General features: G+C 40.5%; 1 protein-coding gene across 7 annotated transcripts in view; it reads right to left on the reverse strand.

The window, feature by feature from the left end:
• The window catches only part of DENND4A (DENN domain containing 4A), a 147,827-nt gene that overhangs the window by 37,518 nt on the left and 90,650 nt on the right, over window positions 1–19,659 (reverse strand). For 3 of the 7 annotated variants that reach the window (XM_056126732.1, XM_056126734.1, XM_056126731.1), the window contains exons 16-23: window positions 12,898–13,031; window positions 8,472–8,607; window positions 7,869–8,075; window positions 7,644–7,772; window positions 7,258–7,399; window positions 6,353–6,484; window positions 4,200–4,316; window positions 2,209–2,331 (exon numbers count right to left, since the gene is read on the reverse strand). In XM_056126732.1, coding sequence (XP_055982707.1) covers window positions 2,209–2,331; window positions 4,200–4,316; window positions 6,353–6,484; window positions 7,258–7,399; window positions 7,644–7,772; window positions 7,869–8,075; window positions 8,472–8,607; window positions 12,898–13,031 — 1,120 coding nt within the window. The remainder of the gene's footprint in view (window positions 1–2,208; window positions 2,332–4,199; window positions 4,317–6,352; window positions 6,485–7,257; window positions 7,400–7,643; window positions 7,773–7,868; window positions 8,076–8,471; window positions 8,608–12,897; window positions 13,032–19,659) is intronic. The other 4 variants (XM_056126735.1, XM_056126733.1, XM_056126737.1 and 1 more) reach the window with 2 other exon arrangements.

Consider the following 19,659-nt stretch of genomic DNA (forward strand, 5'->3'; position numbering starts at 1 on the left):
CATATTATACAGAAGAACAAAAATAAGATGAAAAAATATTTTAAACCCCAGAATATACTAGAACGTAAGAAAAAAGTACTGGAAAGCAACTATTCCTATAAACCCTATTATGTAGTTTTTGGCAGTAGTGATGAACCTTTAGTACTTAACAGATGGGAAAGTTTTCAAGTCAGAAACATTAAATCTCAAGCAGTTCTAATTCACACCTAGAAAAACATCTTAGACGTTTTTAAAAACTGCCTTGTAAGCACAGAGAATAACCACAGGTATGCTCGGCCAGCCACTCGGACACAATGTCAGGATCAAAGGGTAGATGATGGATCACAGCCATATTGGAAGACCAAGTTCACATATGCCAGTCTAAGGAAAAGAGCAAGACCTGAGGAGAAGAGCAGGACATAGTCCAGGGCCTTGGATGGTCAATGGGGTTACTGGCTACCAGGGGCCTGTGGATACAAGATGTACACAGAGAACAATGACAAAACAGCAAAGCAAAGAATGCCAGTGCCACATGACCTAAGGGACAATTAGACACTGGTGAGGAAGGACTAAATGGTAGTGGAGCAATTTCTAGATACCTGCAGGAAAAAGTTCGATGTTATAACCATCATTATTTAACAAAGAAGTATGAAATAAGTTGCAGATCATTTAACTTTTTGATAGCCAGGGCAGGGGTCTGCAAACATTTTCTGCCAAGAGCTGGAGAGCTGGGGCTGGAGTGTGATGGTTCAGGGATCAAGGGGCTTGTCTTATAGGCGGCTGACCTTAGTTTGGTCCCCAGCAATCCATATAGTTACCTGAGCACAGTGAGGAGTGACTCCTGAGCACAGAGCCAAGAGCTGCCCCTGAGTGCTGTCAGCTATGGCCCCAGGCGGAGAGTTAGAGAGTAAGTAGTCTTCCCAGGCCATATAGTCCATGTGGTGACTATTCACTGCTGTCACTGACCAGAAGTGGCCATCAATAATACATAAATTTATGAGCAATGCTCTAACAAACCTTTCTTTATGAGCAACGGAATTAGAAATTAATTAATTAATTAATTAATGTTTTCCACGTGTCTCAAAAATATATAAATATATTTTTGTTTCTTTGTGCTACACCTGGTGATGCTCAGTGCTTATTCTTGGTTCTGTGCTCCTGGAGCACATGGGGGAACCATATGGGTATCATGGACTGAACTTAGGTGTGCCACATGCAAGGCAAATACCCTACCCATAGTTGCACATCCCCAAGGTACTGTACTGCCAACAACTTGTAGCAAGACTGATTGCAAACACATTTCAGATTGGCAGTAATGGCTTTCAAATATTTCTCAAAAGAGTATTACATGATACAAAATTGAGCTGATACAAAAATAAAATAATGTGATCCTATAATACATCATTATGCAAGAAACTCTGAATCAATTTGATCCCTCTATCCCAGCACCAAAATATGTTCTGGTGGGAAAAAACATATGTGAGACCAAGTATTATCCTAGATCCTAAACTGATCTTTTCATGAAACTGGTGATTTATGTGACCTGCCGACAGATTATGTCTTTGTTGTCTCATCTTTAAGACAGTGCTAATATCCTCTCTTACTAGTACATGGATTGTTGTATTAAGTATAAAACAATTACAAAAAATACTTTAAAAGGAAAAAAATTATTAGGTAGTTATTTGAATTATCTGAAGGACTCATTTCTTTAAAAACAAACAAACAAACAAACAAACAAACAAACCAGGAACTATAGGAAGTCAAAGAAACTACATGATTCATTTTAAAACAGGCTCCATGTATGGTTCTCCCAAGTCAGGATACCTTGCTTGATCTTATTTCCCTTTTCTGAAAACTCCCAGACACAGTAACAACAAAGTCTCCAATGGAGACGTTACTGGGCCCGCTCGAGCAAATCGACGATCAACGGGAGGGCCTTTACCTTTACCTGAAAACTCCCAAGAGGACAAATTCAAAAGATAGTACATGGTTTATCGGTTTATCCCTATATTTTACCAGGATAAAAATTTGAACAAGGAATATTATTAGAATTCTGAATCTTATTTTATATTTCTACAGTATAAAATAAAAAATTCAAACTATAAAGTTCTATCATGAAAGTCTGCACAAATACATATTAAAACAATAATGACAGAGAATGAAGGCTTAAAGAAATATTCACTAGCAATACAAATGCAAGTTATTCTGAGAAAAGACCATTCAACTCACCCACACTTTCTCCTGATAGTTTTTCAGCGCTGTTCTTACTTGAGCGAACTATACTGGAAGTACTTTGGTAATTGAGTTTAGGAAGACAATCGGCACTTCCTTTTGCACTCTCACTCTCTGACACTGTAAAGATTAAAATAAAAATGTTAAAATAAAATCTACATATGACAGGAGGCATAAACAGAAATACTTGTCACTGGCCGGTATCTCAAGGGAACACAAACACCGATTCGCAAAGATGCAAGTTTACCTATATTCACAGCAGTGCTATTTCCAACAACCAAATTTTGGAAACAACCCATGCGTCCAACACCCTTAGGTGCTGCGTGGATAAAAAGATTGTCATGTATACACATGATGGGCTATTACTCAGCTATAACAAAAGGATTAAATCTTCCATTTCTCTATGACTGGGGTAGAACCACAGGGTGTCATGTTAAACAGAAGAAGCCAAGAAAGGGGAAAAAAAGTACCAGATGATGTAATTCATATGTGAAATACAGAGAAATAAAGAAATAGAGTCAATAAAAACAGCTCCTAAGACTCTGTCAACAGAGCTAAATTTACCAAGGGACTAAAAAAGTTTCTGCAGGGCACAATGACTAGAAAATACTCAGGGGACAGAGAGGTAGTATAGCTGGTCAGGTGCTTGCCTTGCATGCAGTCAACCTAGGTTTGATCCCCAGATGCCCCTCTGGTCCCCTGAGCACTGCCAGGAGTGATACCTGAGTGCAGAGTCAGGAGTAAATCCTGGCAATCAATCTAAACACCCACCAACCAAACAAACAAAATATTCATTCACCACACCACATCTGACAACAGGCCAATATCTAAGATTATAAAGCATTCACAAAACTTAAAGCACACAAATAAAAGCTACTATTAAAATATGGAGAGTAGCTAAGCACATACTTCCTCAAAGAAAATATATGGAGGTCAAGAGGAGTCTGAAAAAGTGTTTTTCAATCACTTACCAGAGAAAAGCAAACAGAAATGATTATGAGACATCACTACTTAGAATGCATGCACTTAAGAGACCAAAAGCGACCAGTTTCGGATGGAGATATGGTGAAAAAGAAACCCTCATCTCCTATTTGTGGAAGAGAATTTGGTTCAGCCTCTATGGAAATCAGTGTGGAGACTTCCCCGAAAATCAGGTACAGAGCTTCCATGCTACCCAGTGATCTTACTTCTTCGCAACTATCTCAAGAGTACAAAAGCACCATGCAAAAAGATATACACACCCCTATGTTAACTCAACATTGTGTGTAATAGCCAAGATCCAGAAACAAGTACCCGAGAACAGACAAGTGGATGAAGAAATTGTGGTATAGATGCATATTGGAATACTAGGCCACTGTAAGAGAAGACAAAATCTTGCGACTTGGAGAGCAATCATACTGAGCAAAGTGAGTGAAAGGAAGGATAAAAAGCAGATTAATGTATGCACATGTGGAATATAAAGAAACAAAGGGGAAAAACAATGGCTGCTGAAAACTGATCCTGAAGGTTTTCCTGACACCTATGGTGTGTGTGTGTGTGGGGGGGGGCAGGGATGGTGCTGGGGGGGCTGCGTGAGGATCTAGTGATGGCGACAGGGATCCTGGTACTCTGGTGGTGAGGGTGTACCAACACTGTATTTCTGAAACGTTAATATTACCACTGCTACAAATCATGGTGCCTATATTTAAAAAAGAGGTTTAAATAAAAATACTGTTAAATCTCAGGAAAGAACTATTATTTGAACAAACATATTTTTACTACAAAGAGCAGTATTTAATTGAAGGGTTACTTAACCACAGAGGCTAGATACTTCACACACGAAATATGATGTGTTGGAATATTAGGGTTAGCAAGGATTCATTAAGGGATCAAAGAAGGCATTACGGAAAAGTAGAAAATAAACTTAGCACTTTCCTAAATAAAACCTCTCATATTTTCAATCAATTTAAGTTCACAGTTTTATACAATATCAACTTGAACACACCTACCGGAACTAGAATCACTCCCTTTCTTATCTTTTTCTCCCTGAATGTCTTCACTAGATGTAGTCCCTGGTATAATTTCATCTTTGGATAATGAATTATATCCAAGATCAGACTGGCCACCTGGAAAAAAATAAAAATAATCCTGTGCTGCTTATCAGAAGCAACATATTCATGCCTGTTTGTGTATAGAAATTTTTCTGGATAGCAGCTGGAGTGATCCAGGTTTGATCCCCAGCATCCCATATGGTCCCCCAAGCACTGCCAGGAATAATACCCGAGTGCAGAGCCAGGAGTAAGCCCTGAGCATCACTGGGTGTAGCCTCCAAAATAAAAACAAAACAAACAAAATCAAACAAACAAAAATTGTGCTCCTCCGGTCCCTTGAGCTATCTTCTGGTTTGAACATGAGTACTCTGTCCTATGGGAGATGAGAATAGAAAACACTTAATCTTTCTATTTGTATCTCAAGTTCCCAGATTTATAACACACTGGTTTGTTACAACTATATGAAAGACTATGTATGGAGTGGTTTAAAAAAAAACTTGAAAAACAATTATCTAAAGGAACTGTATTAAATGCCACTAGATTTTTACTTTAATGCCCTTTTAAGATATTTTTTTTTGTGGGGGCCACACCCAGCAGTGCTTAAGGCTTACTGCCAGCTCTGTGCTCAGATCACTCCTACCAGTGATTAGGGGACCACACGTGGTACCAAGGATTGAACACGGGAGGGTCACATGCAAGGCAAGTGCTTTAATCCTGCACTACTTCCAAGGCCCCAGTAATTTATCTTTTAAAGGTATACATTTTAATAAATCTTAAAAGAAAGTAGATATACAAATTTACATTTTAATGAAATTATCATCAGTGCTAGAATGCATTTTCTATATATTTTACACTTTAAACCTTATATATATTCAATACTTTTAAGGCTCATAAAAAGATGCAAATATAAACATAATGCAGTATAGAAAGTTACTTTTAACCAGCTGCCCACAATGATAATAACTGATTGTTTTTATTTGGGGGGCAACCACATCAGGGTATGCTCAGGACTTATCCCTAGCCTCCTGGCTCTGTACTTAGAGATCACTCCTCATGGCTATGGGGGACCCTATGGTACTAGGGACTGAACTGGGGTTGGCTGTGTGCAATGCAAAATGCAAGCATCTTATTCACTATACTGTCTCTCTAGCCTCTTTAATGGTAAGATAATTATTTTTGTTGTTTTTGGACCACACTTAGTGGTGCTTTTGTCTTACTCCTGGTTCTGTGCTCAGGGATTACTTCTGATGGACTCAAGGTACCATGCGAGGTGCCAGGGACTGAACCTGGGCTGAGTGTGTGCAAGGTGAGTGAGCAACCTACCTGCTGTACTATTGCTCTGGCCACTATAACAATAATATTTTACATCAAACACAGGGCAGTGATATTTCTATGACACTGATAATTCGGATGAGGGCTAAAGTTTCTTAAAAAAAAAAAAAAACCTCTGTGGGGCTGGAGAGATAGCATAGCGGGTAGGGCGTTTGCCTTGCATGCACTGACCCGGGTTCGATTCCCAGCATCCCATATGGTCACCTGAGCACTGCCAGTTGAGTGCAGAGCCAGGAGTAACCCCTCTGCATCGCCGGGTATGACCCAAAAAGGAAAACAAACAAACAAACACCTCTGAGAACATTCTCACTATTACAAAGAATTTATCCTAAGCAAATAAAATGATAAGAGATATGAGTGCTATCCAGAGCTAACTCAATTATCAAATACTTGAATAAATTACATTGTAACTTCTTTCCTTCACACTTTCCTTTCTAGTCAAATCACGAATAAAACTGCTTTTACTTGCTTAAATTTGTTAAAGATATTCAATTCTACAGCAAACCAAGTGCCTAAAAGACAGGCCAGCAAATCTAGTTTGTCAAATGCACTGTCATAAGGGTCAGAGTCATAGTACAGAGGTCGGGCGCTTGCCTTGCACGCGGCTGACCAGGGTCCAATCACCACCATCCCATACGGTTCCCCAAGCACTGCCAGGAGAGATCGCTGAGAAAGGAGCCAGGAGTAACCCTGAGTACAGCTGGGTGTGGGCCCAGACCCCCACCCCACAAATATATATATATGCACTGTCATAAATGTACACATAAGCACACACAGACCTGTACTAGCTCTATCCTCAGTACCATACACTTTGATTAAACCCGTGCTCAAAGGTGCCTGTTCCATAGTGTGAGTTCCACGAGCACTGTCCATGCTGCCGTGACTAACGGTGTCCAGGTCACTGCCATCTGCTTCAGAACACAAGGTGACAGTGGTTTACTACTCAAGGCCATCAGGTGTACACTCACCTGTCTCTGATTTGTTAATATTGGACACGAAGTGTACCTTTCAACCAGCAAAACAGAACTACACAGAGAAAATGATTGTGAGCTGATGCTGAATATTGATATCCTAAAATAAGACCAGCAATGGCGGATGGTTTAACAGTTGCAGTGGGAGGAAAAGGGGAAATATAATCTGGCATTTTTCAAAAAGAATTATATGTAAATGAGCTCTGGGGTAATAAAAACTTAGAAAACACTCAATATTTGCAAACTATTTTAGATTTCTAAAGATGAGTAGTACTGGGGCCGGAGCGATAGTATAGCAGGCTGCTGATCCGGGTTCTATCCCCAGCATCCTATACAGTCCCTGAATACCACCAGGAGTAATTCCTGAGTGCAGAGCCAGAGCAACCCGCCCCTCCCAGAACCATCATAAGAAAAACAAACAAAAAATAGATGTGGTCTTTAACCACCCGGAATTCCAGGCTTTGCTTTCCAAGCCTTTGTTCTCCCTTGCACATGCATCCTGCTTGCTTGTCTCTCTGTTATTTTGATGCCTGTTCTCTCCTGAACACATTTCCCCTCTTCCTCTCCTCTCACATTTTATTCAACAAGTTTCAGTAAAAAAACTACCTTGCTTCACTAAAATAAAACACATTTAAAAAATGTGTAGCAAAAACTATTTATGAAAAATATTTATGAAAAAGCAAACCACATCCACCCTTCAAACCTTTAGTTACCTGAGAGAATTGTTTGTGATAAATGCCGGTGTTTCTTCAGCACTCTTTTGAACTGTGCTACTCCTAAAATAACATTTCTTACTTTTGTCCAAAGAAAATCGCCACTACGGCTTCGGGAAGGCCAGGTGCTTTCCAAAACAGCCTATTCATTCAACAAAATAAAATGATGAGTGAAATAATTTTTAGAGGGGATAACACACATTGGATAAAAAATATGAAAGGAGCTTGTATAAGTTTGAACGAACAAATCTTCCTTGATTTGCAAAATAATCTTAAGTTCTCTAAAATAAATGCCAAATCAACACGTCAGTAATTTTTTCTGCCTTTAAGTTAAGGTTACATAATCAGTGAAGTAATCCCCTCCTCCCCTGAATCAAAGTAATTACCTTATTATAATAACCATATGTAATGGCATTGGGGTCAATACCAGCTTTATGCATTTCAAAAAGCACTCGGACTGCAAGTACAGGCTGATTGTACTGTCCGCAGAGTTGCATGAGGATTCTGTAGCACACCTGGAGGAAGGCAGAGAGGGATTTCAAAGTGAACCCAGACAAAGACCCGGGAGGAGAAGTTTAGAATGAAACAGTTTTCTGAGTAGTATTTGTCACCTCATCGGGAGGATCCATCTTCTTTGACTGCATTTTCCGGAGCACATCATATGCGGTTTTCAGAGCCCTGACTTTCGAGTGACAGACTTTCACATACGCTGGGAGACAGATAAACCACAGCCCGTAACAGTGCCTCAGCAGACACCGAGACCACATCTGCGGGATGGACGAATACCTCTTGGCAATTTTATGGGCTGATTTAATTTCCTAGGGGAAAAACAGCAAGGATACAACTAATAAATTCACACTTTTTTCGGCAGCGGGGAGGGGGCACACCCCACAGTGCTCAAGGATGACTCCTGACTCTGTGCTCAGGGATCACTCGTGGCAGGGCCAGAAATCATACTTAGGTGGGCTGTGTGCAAGGAAAGCGCCTTTCAGCCCCATAAATTTATACTCTTAAGCATCTTTTGTTAACTGAATGGTGAAGTTAATTTTCTGAAGTCAGATTATTCAAAATTACCTTCAGAATGTTTGGGGGAACACTAAAGTCTAATAATAGTTACATGTGTAATAGTAAAGAATATTAAGGTAGGCCAACAACCAAATTTACTTTTTGTTAAGAGTGTCTTTTGCAGGAAGAATAAAAACTTTTCAAAGCACCTGTTTGGTTCTCCTGAACATGGGTGACGGACTGCCTGGATTACTTGCTTTGGAAGGCAACTTGCTCTTTCGTGTTTGCAGAAAACCTTCAGGTCTCTCAAATAAATTGTTCCTAAGAACTGGAAATCCATTATAGCTGTTTTTGAAAAGAAAAAAAATTCAAGCCCACAGACATGATCATCATGCACACAAGCTGAAAAATTATAACCAATAATTTCTTAACTTAAAATGTATTTTAGTTACCTATCATATTAGACTATGATATATACTCAATAAATACTTATATGAATGAACAAATATACAACACATGTTCTTTTCCTCCCTATAAAATTTAGAAATGTAACAGACAAACATAACCTTAAACATCTATCTTGGAGGGAAAAGTGTGAAATACATTTGGTTTTGCCAAGTCTCCGAACAAAGTAATTCATGCATACTTTTCAGAGTTAGTACTCTGGGTCTGAGTAGAGAACTCAAGCCTCTGCATGCAGGTGTCTTGGGTTTGATTCCCAGCACCATACGGTCCCCTGAGCATTGCCAGGAGTGATCCTTTAGCACGCAGGGCATGGCTATAATATACAAAACAAAAATCAAATAAAGTCAGTATTCTTTTATTTAGGGGGTGAGGCACACCTGGCAGTGCTCAGAACTTATTCCTGGCTCTGCACTCAGGAATTACTTCTGATGTGCTCAGAGGAACATATGGGATGCTGGGGATTAAACCCTGATCAGCCATGTGTAAGGTAAGTGCCCTACATGCTGTACTATAGCTCTGGCCCCAAATCAGTATTCTCAAAAATTCACATAACAGTAGATAAGGCAACAATTGCTAAAGAATGAAAAGAAGGTTTCAAACTGGACAGTCATTAATACTGTTTTGGATTGATTATTATGCTAAAAACCCCATTTTTGAAAAAGACTTATACTAAGCATACTAGGGCAAGCCCTCAAATTATTATGACTTGGCCCATCAGGTTAGAAAAGCGTGTTTCTGCATGGAGTTCTTTCTAAGAAAGAAAACGGAGAAAGTTGGTTTAATTTCTTTCTTTGTGGTTCAGGAGTTCTAGCCCAGGTGACTATATGTGAGTAGTGCACATAACCGCCCTGTGGACCCCTGACCCAAACCCAAGAAGTTGGAGAACAGTATGAAAAAATCAGCAATGTGTGGCTCTAAGGAGGCGGGCTTATCTGGGTATAGCACAAGATATACTGGGCATTTAAAAGGTGGCAGTCAGGCCAGAGCCATAGAACACCAGGTAAGGTTCTTGCCTTGCATGTGGCTGACCTGGGTTCAATCCTCAGTACCACATACGATTCCCCAAGTGTGCCAGGAGTGATCCCTGAGCACAGAGAGAGGAGTAAGCCCTGAACACTGCTGGGTGTGGGCTCCTACCCACTAAAAAGAAGTAGCCGTCCCTAAGATTAAAAAGTAAGTAAAGGCCCTCCCGTTGATCATCGATTTGCTCGAGCGGGCCCAGTAACGTCTCCATTGGAGACTTTGTTGCTACTGTGTCTGGCATATCGAATACTCTCGGTAGCTTGCCAGGCTCTCCGAGAGGGGCGGAGGAATCGAACTCGGGTCGGCCATGTTGGCTGTGTGCAAGGCAGACGCCCTACCCGCTGTGCTATTGCTCCAGTCCCTAAGATTGGACACGCTAAAAAGAACTGATGAAGCCCTCAGCAATATACTTTCTAAAGGGCTTATGCTAATATTCTTAACACATGTAATTAAATAAGCAAAGTATAATAAAAGATGGCAAACTCTATTATATATTACTAAAGGTAAATTCAACAGTCTTGGTAATGGATGAATGATAAGTGGGATGGGACTAGGAATAAGATAAATGATCAAAAGAACCAAGATGACAAAGTCTAATTGTATGGTATGAAAATGATCATTCTGTGTATCGTAGAGTTTTACCTCTTTATCCTTGCACACAATGTGCATATGAGTCATTTCTTACTAAGAGGGCCTGTGATCCTTGGGAGCATTTAATTCCCTCTCCGGTGTCCCCAAAGACACTTCTTGTAATGCCTTGCTAGATGAGCTGGAGAGGCAAATTCTAGAGAGAAGCAACGTGGCCCTGCTCAGGCCCAGCTGAACTGAGGGCTGCCAAGGACAACTGACTTATGGGGTGGGGGTAGGATGGGGCTAGGCCACACAGTGCCCTGATTCATAACCTGTCTCCCAAGCTCCAGCTAAATTATCTCCTTATTAAGGACTAGATCCAGGGGCCAGCTAATATAGTGGGTAGGGCATTTGCCTCGCATGCTCCTGACCTGGGTTGGATTCCCAGAAGCCCATATGGCTCCCTAAACATCATCAGGAATGATCTCTGAATGCAGAGCCAGGAATACGTCCCAGGTGTGGCCCCCAAACAAAACAAAACAAAACAAAAAACCAAACTAATAGAAAAGGGCTAAATCCAAAAATGTATTTTAAGTGGTAAAACCAGACCATAGGGTGTGTGTGTATGTGTGTGTGTGTGTGTGTGTGAACTATATTAGAGAAACATACCAAAAGAACTCTTAGAAATATAATCTATGAAAGAGAGCACAGAAATGAGATCTTGCTTAGAAAACAAAAAAATACAGAAAGAGAAATGGGATAAATAATTTCAGTATTTTTGACAAAATACAGGCTAATAAAAGTGAGATGAGGAATAGATGAAAAGTCTGGGTATCAAAACTAGAGAGAGAGTATCTGAGCAGTTGTCTGCCGCAGAGACAGGGTAAGAACTGGGATGGAAGAGGAGGGGATAATGGGGATATTGGTGGCAGATATTGGTGCTTAAGACCACTCTCCACACGTTCGGACAAGCCTCACGCATGAAGGAACCGGCAGAAGAACCCAGGTGTGCGGGACCCGGGACGTACATCTCCAAGCCTGCTCAGATTGGGACTGGGGCCTCCTCCACCCAGATCCCCCATCTTCCAGCATGTAGGCGTCATACCCACCAACTGCCTCCGGCGCCGTGTAATTCCATCAATGGCCAAGACCCAGAGATCATAAGCGCGTGGCTGCATTAGCAGCTGTGTGACATCGTATCATCTAGTTCTTACTCTGGAGAACCTGGCAGGCTACCAAAAGTATCCTGCCCACACGGCAGAGTCTGGCAAACTCCCCGTGGCATATTCAATATGCCAAAAACCAGTAACAATGATGGGTCTCATTCTCCTGGCCCTGAAAGAGCCTCAAATGTGGCACTTTTTAAAATCTCAGGGCTAGGATTAAGGAGACGTTACTGGGGCCTGATGGAGGCAATCGATGACCAACAGGATGACAGTGATACAGTGACAGTGGTGGTGGAAAGTTTGCACTGGTGGAGGGATGGGTGATCTGTGTGTGGCTGAATATCAAACATGAAAGCTTTGTAACTGTATCTCACAGTGACTCAATAAAAAATTAAAACAAAAGGTAAAGGCCAAAAAGAAACAAAAAAGAAAAGTCTGGGTATGAATCAAGTGGCATGTGAATTAATCAATATCCACAAGCATTTATTACACCATTTTTTTTCATTTGTGAAAGACAGAATTCAATCCAAGGTATAGGATATCCTGAAAAAAAAAATCCCTTATACTGGGGTTGTTGGTGGTGGAGAATGGGCACTGGTGAAGGTACGGGTGTTTCATTGTATGACTGAGACTTAGACCCGAAAGCTTTGTAACTGCTCTCACGGTGATTCAATAAATAAAATTATAAAAAAATTTTAAAAAATTCCCTTTTCAATGAAAACCACGAACTGTTGTACCTTAATGATAGATATGAAATGGTTTAGGAACCTTTAAATTGTTAGATAAATAAACAACAGTTTCTAGATTCCCTAGAAGCTATCTCTAATATATAACAGATATGTCTAATATACTGATATAAGAGCTATATTTAAGATACTTCAATCATAGCCCTTATCTCACTGTGCTCAGAACTTTTCTCTTTCCCAGAGGATAGGAGGAATCTATCATTCAATACTTAATTTATTTTTTCATTTTGCTCAGGGCTTCCTTCTGGCTCTGTGCTCAAGGATCACAAGTGACATGAGAGAGAGATATGAGAGAGTGAGAGAGAGGGGTGGGGTGGGAAAATCAGTGAGAACATAAAAAATAATTCTATAACAAAAGTACAGATTATTTTCTGGGGTGTAGTTCTAACAGAATTCTAATAGAATTTAATTAACATTTAGAAATTGGTACTTATGCAGATATAGTGAACCTTCCAACTTCCCAAGCCTGTATCATGAAATACTTCATTTTTTCTTTAAATTCCTCAAATTGTAATAATGGATATGGTATAAGATTGTTTACCACCTAAATATTAAGGATCTGTAAAGTTTTGATTTTTGAAAATACCAAGTCCTTAGAAAGCTACGTCACAGGTGATGGACTGCTTCTCTTTCAACCTCAAACATTCATTCAGATTCTTGAATACCTGTACTGTAGCGGAGGTTCTTCACCATCGGGAAGGCGGGGGATCTCAGGTGGGGTCACAAAAACAGTATGTTCACTTTTGAAAGACTCATCTAGTTCTATCAGTCGGACTTCACCGCTCTTATCCATATCCACCTGGAGAAGTTAATAAAATAAACACTGAAAACAATATACTGTCCCACCAAGTAACCCTCTGTAGGAGAATTCTACAATAATTTATGCAATTGACCTGTAAGAGCTATGAGGGAAATTTAAAAAAAAGAATGAGAAAGTTTTCTATGTACCACTATAGAAAGCTCTGTAAGATAATTAAGTGAAATGATCAAGGTGCAAAATATTATATACAAAATATTATATACATCTCTATTTCTAAATATACACATACATACATAAGTCCGAGTAAGGAAGAGGGAACTGGAAGAATGACATTCATCTTCTTCTGTATGACAAAGAATTACTAGTAGGGTATTAAGAAAAATAATTACCTATCTGTGGAAGGGGAGATAAATGTAGCAGAGATGGGATAGGACCTGTGTTTTTCAATAATTTTTTGTTTTGTCTTCTTTTGTTTTAGCATTTTGAACCTAACAATGTAGTCATAAATGTAGAAATAAATTTTTCAGGGCTGGAGCGATATACAGTGGGTAGGGCATTTGTCTTGCATGCAGCTGACCTGGGTTTGGTCTTTGATATACCAAACGGTCCCCTGAGCACTACCAGGAGTAATCCCTGAGCAACTCAAGCCCCAAAGTTTTGGGGGGTATCCCAAGAGATGGTACAGCTGGTAAGATATTTGCCTTGCACTCACCTGACCCTGGTTTGATCCCTGACACCCCATATGGTCTCCAGAGTCCTGCCAGGTGTGATCTCTGAGCACAGAGCCAGGAATAAGACCTGAGCACAGAGTCAAGTGTAAAACCTAAGCACATCCAGTTGGGGCTCAGAAACCAAAATAAAAAAATGAAAGAAAAGGAAGAATTCTGTTTTTTGTTTTGGGACCATATCTGGCACTACCTAGGCGTAACACCCAGTTTGATACCTAGGGATCAACTCAGAGCTCTGATATAAAAAGCATGAACCCCCAACAATTTTTTAAAAGAGAAAAGTAATAAATTTTATTTATTATTATTTTTTAATTTTTTATTAGTGAAACACCATGAGGAACAGTTGTGGGCTTATAAGTTTTTGTGCTTGGGTTTCAGTTATACAACGATCGAGTACCCATCCCTCCACCAGTGCCCAATCTCCACCTCCAATGCTCCCAGTATCCCTCCCACCCCCCTCATCCCTCTATCCCACCCTGCCTCTGTGGCAGGGCCTTCCCTTTTGTTCTCTCTCTCCTATTGGGTGCTGTGGTTTACAAAAGAGGCACTGAGTGGCAATCATGTTCAGTCTATGGTCTTACTTTCTGCATGCATCTCCCATCCTGGGAGGATCATCTCAACATCCTTTATTTGGTGCTCCCTTCTCTATCTGAGCCGCCTTTTCCCCTAGCGTGTGTGGCTGGCCTCCAAGACATAAAGTCATAGAGTAAACCTCCTGGTACTTATCTTGGCTATTCTTGGGTGTTAGTCTCCTATTTTGTTACTTTATGTTCCCCAGATGAATGCAATCTTTCTATATCTGTCCCTCTCTTTCTGACTCATTTTGCATAGCATGATACCTTCCATGCAGCAATAGCACAGCGGTAGGGCGTTTGCCTTGCACGCAGCCAGCCCAGCCAAGCCTGGTTCGATTCCTCCGCCCCTCTCAGAGAGCCTGGCAAGTTACCGAGACTATCTTGCCTGCACGGCAAAGCCTGGCAAGCTACCCTTGATGTATTCAATATGCCAAACACAGTAACAAGTCTCACAATGGAGACGTTACCAGGCTTGCTCGAGCAAATTGATGAACAACGGGATGACTGTGCTACTGTGCTACCACTTGTATGTAAATTTCATGACTTCATCTTTTCTAACAGCTACATAGTACTCCACTGTGTAGATGTACTAAAAACCAGTCATCTGTTCTCGGGCACTCAGGTTTTTTCCAGATTCTAGCTATTGTAAACAGTGCTGCAATGAACAAACAAGTGCAGATGTCACTTCAGCTATACTTTTTTGCCTCTCTGGGATATATTCCCAGGAGTGGTATTGCTGGGTCAAATGGGAGCTCAATTTCTAATTTTTTGAGAATAGGCCATACTGTTTTCCAAAAGGGCTGAACCATTCGGCATTCTCACCAGCAATGAAGAAGGATCCCTTTCTTGCGACATCCATGCCAACACCAGTTGCTTTTGTTCTGTTGGATGTGGGCTAGTCTCTGTGGTATGAGATGATATCTCATTGTTGTTTGATCTGCATATCCCTGATGATTAATGATGTAGAGCATTTTCCCATGTGCCTTTTTGCCATTTGAATTTCTTCTTTGAGAAAGTTTCTGTTCATTCCGTCGCCCCATTTTTTGATGGGGTTGGATGTCTTCTTCTTGTGGAGTTCAACCAGTACTTTGTATATCCTTGATATCAACCCCTTGTTGGATGTGTATTGGGCAAATATCCTTTCCCATTCTGTAGACTGTCTCTGTATTTTGTCCACTGTTTCTTTTGAGGTGTAGAAGCGTCTTGGTTTAAGATAGTCCCATTTGTCTATCTCTGACTTCACTTGCTTAGCCAGTGGTGTGACATCTTAGAAGATACCATTAGCTTCAATGTCATGGAGGATTTTGCCAACTTTGTCTTCAATGTACCTTATGGATTCCGGTCTGATGTTGAGGTCTTTAATCCATTTTGATCTTACTTTTGTACATGGTGTTAGGCAGAGATCTGAGCCCATTTTTTTTGCGTGTAGCTGTCCAGTTTTGCCAGCACAATTTGTTAAAGAGGCTTTCCTTGCTCCACTTCACATTTCTTGCTCCCTTATCAAAGATTATATGATCATATGTTTGGGAGGAGATGTCAGTATATTCAACCCTGTTCCATTGGTCTGCAGCTCTGCCTTTGTTCCAGTACCATGGTGTTTTAATTATTACTGCTTTGTAGTAGAGTTTGAAGTTAGGGAGGTTGATTCCTCCCATTTTCTTTTTCCCAAGAATTGCTTTAGCTATTCATGGGGGCTTATAGTTCCATATAAATTTCAGGAGTGTTTGTTCCATTTCTTTGAAGAATGTCATGGGTATCGTTATAGGGATCACACTGAATTTGTACAATGCTTTGGGAAGTATTGCCATTTTGACAATGTTAATTCTCCCGATCCATGAGCAGGGGATATCTTTTTATTTTCTCATGTCCTCTTTTATTTCCTGAAGTAGTGTTTTGTAGTTTTCTCTGTACAGGTCCTTTACTTCCTTAGTTAAGCTAATTCCTAGGTAGTTGATTTTCTGGGGCACAATTGTGAATGGGATTTTTTTTTTCATGTCACTTTCTTCTCTCTATTTGCGTATAGGAAAGCCATGGACTTTTGGATATTGATTTTATAGCCTGCAACTTTACTATACAATAAGTCTACTGTTTCTAGGAGTTTCTTGGTAGAAGTTATAGGGTTCTCTAAGTATAGTATTATATCATCTGAAAATAGTGAGAGCTTGATTTCTTTCTTTCCCAGCTGGATGCCCTTAATATTTTTTTCTTGCCTAATCGCTATTGCAAGTACTTCCAGTTCTATATTGAACTGCAGTGGAGAGAGTGAGCATCCTTGTCTCGTCCCGATCTTAAAGGGAAGGCTCTCAGTTTTTCTCCATTGAGGATGATGCTTGCTGTAGACTTGTGGTAGATGGCTTTAACTATATTGAGGAAAATCCCCTCTATACCCATTTTGGTGAGGGTTTTCATCATAAACGGGTGCTGGACCTTGTCAAATGCTTTCTCTGCATCTATTGATATGATCATATGGTTTTTATCTTTTCTTTTGTTGATATGATGGATTATGTTGATTGATTTCCGAATGTTAAACCATGCTTACATCCCCGGGATGAATCCCACTTGGTCATGGTGTATGATCTTTTTGATGAGTTGTTGAATTCTGTTTGCTAGTATTTTGTTGAGAATCTTTGTATCCATGTTCATCAGGGATATTGGCCTGTAGTTTTCTTTTCTTGTGGTGTCTTTGTTTCTTTTTGGTATTAGAGAGATATGGGCTTCATAGAAACTGTTTGACTCCCAAACTTTTGAACTATCTTTCTGGCCCCAAAGAAATATGTAATAAATAAATATATGTGTAATGTATAAAGAAATATATGTAATGTAATAAATAATATATATAATATAATATATATATATTTGGGTCACACCCAGCAATGCTCAGGGGTCAATCCTGGCTCTACAACCAGGAATTACTCCTGGTGGTGATCGGGGGACCATATGGAATGCTGGAGATTGAACCTGGGAAAGGTTCTGTATGAAGAATCAGACAGCAGAACTGCTGGCATCCTGCTTGGAACCTGCAGTGGTATCAGGGGCTGAAATCTTGGTCTCATACTCACAAGACTTTAGCTACTGAGCCATCTTTTAAAATTTGTTCTTCATTTTTTCATCGTGGTTCAGGCCCATACCCAGTGATCCTCAAGGGATACTTCTGGTTCACTGCTCAGGGGTTACTCTGAGCTGTGTTTGGGGGACCATACAGTGTCAGGATCAAACCTAGCATATAATGCATGTACTCCAGCTATCTGAACCATCTTTCTAGCCCCTAAGGAATTGTTTTGGGGCCATAATTGGTATGCTCAGGGCTCACCAGTCATCTGTTCCTGGGCACTCAGGTTTTTTTCCAGGGCTCCATTTTTTTTTTAAACTGGCGGTGCTTGGGGGACCCTATGCAATGCTGGGGATCCAACTGAGGTCTGCTGTGTGCAAGGCAAATGTTCTACCCACTGTCCTATCTCTGGTCCCTCTTTAGGAAGCTTTTGTTTTTTCTTTTCTTTTTGGTTTTTGGGCCATGTGTGGTTACTTCTGGTTTTGTACTGGAAATCACTCCTTTGTAACACTGTATAACTGAAACTCAATCACCAGCAACTTTGTAACTATATCTTGTTATACTATATAGCAGCTAAAAACATTTAAAGAAAAAATAAAGAAAAAGAAATCACTCCTGGTAGTGCTGTGGATCAATCTCAATTGGCTGCCTGCGAGGCAAGTTCCTACTTTCCTGTCTCACTTATTAGAAATCATAAGAAAAATAACTGAAGAAATATGGCCACCTTTGGGGGGTGCGGTGGGAAGGAATGGGACATTAGTCTTGTAAAATTACATTCGGCTGGAGAGATAGTATTATGGGTAGGGCACCTGCTTTTCATGTTGCTGTCCAGGATTCAATTCCTGGCATCCTATACAACCCCCTGAGTACCACCATGAATGACTCCTGAGTTCAGAGCCAGGAATAATCCCGCATCTCCAGGTGTGGCCCTCCCCAAAATACTCTAAAATTACTTTTAGTAAAAATAAAATTTACTTAAAACTGGAAATCCTATTAGGATGCTTCTAAGATTTGGCAATATAAAAAGATCAGGAAACAACAATTACGCAAGCCATATTAGAAGTAAATGTGCACAGTGGGTACTGTAGCAATGGACTGAGGAAGTTTTGTCTCCCTTTTACTTTCCACATTTTCCATCAACTCAGTCATTTACTAAAAGTGTTTAAAGATTAAACGTCAAATAAAAACAGAGAACATCAACCCCATTATCAGAAAGACTGAAAACTAATGTTTCAAAACACGCATCAGAAATATCTTGTCCAAAGCATTGGTCTAAGCAGACAAGAAGCTTCACACGAGCATTCAAAAGAAATTTTCATGGAGCTGAGATGGACTTAATCTACCTCTAAGAGCAGCAAGGATAAGGAAATCAAAGAAGCAGAGCAGAATCAAAAGACTAGAACAAATACGCCATATCATGGGGAAGAAAATTGGGGAAACAAATTTTCGCTCCATGCTGGAAAATTACATATGAGAGAATCACTTCTTGATGAGAACCAGATGTTTTTAAATTAAAATTTGTTACTGTTTTGGGGTCACACCTGGCAGCGCTCAGGGCTTGCTAACTTCTGGCTCTGCACTCAGGGTTCACTTCTTTTTTTATTTTTAATTTTTTAAAATAAGTTTTATTGGATCACCATGAAATGCAGTTACAAACTTGCATGATTGTTTCAGTCGTACAATGCATCCATCCCTCCACCAACAGGGATCACTTCTGCTGGGGCTCAAGGGACCACATACAGTGTTGGAAAATTGAACCCTGGTCGGCCATGTGCAATGCAAGTGCCCTACCTGCTGTACTATCCCGCTGGTCCCAAATTAAAACAAAATTTTTGTTTTTAAAACAGCTCGAAACAAAAAACCCTATGGTCTAAGAGGGTGACTCTAATCCTTACCAGTCTGAATTCTATTAAATGGCAGGGCTAAGAATATGGCTCAAGGGACAGAGCTCTTACTTGGGCATCGGTAGCCCTGGTTCAATACCTTTCTACCCACTCCCCTAGTTAAAAATTCACTATGGACAGAACAATACGTCATGGAGATGCCTCCAGACCCTGCACCAGGCTGTTTCATTTGGGGCAACCCAGAGGGGGGCGGGTGAGTTCCCCTCCCTGCCCTAACAGAGCCAGCCCCGGCAGCCGAAAAACTCCAAAACTCAACCACTGCCCTGCTCATGGCCACTCTCCACACGCTCAGATGGGCCTCACCCTTGAGAGAATCTACTCCTGGACTGCGCGGCCACAACATCTCTCACTTTACACCACTGATAGACCAAGAGCAGCACACCACATTTGATGGGGTTTAAAGTAGAAGGC

The sequence above is a fragment of the Sorex fumeus genome, unplaced genomic scaffold (assembly GCF_029834395.1).
Source record: "Sorex fumeus unplaced genomic scaffold, SorFum_2.1 ptg000063l, whole genome shotgun sequence".
Taxonomy (NCBI): domain Eukaryota; kingdom Metazoa; phylum Chordata; class Mammalia; order Eulipotyphla; family Soricidae; genus Sorex; species Sorex fumeus.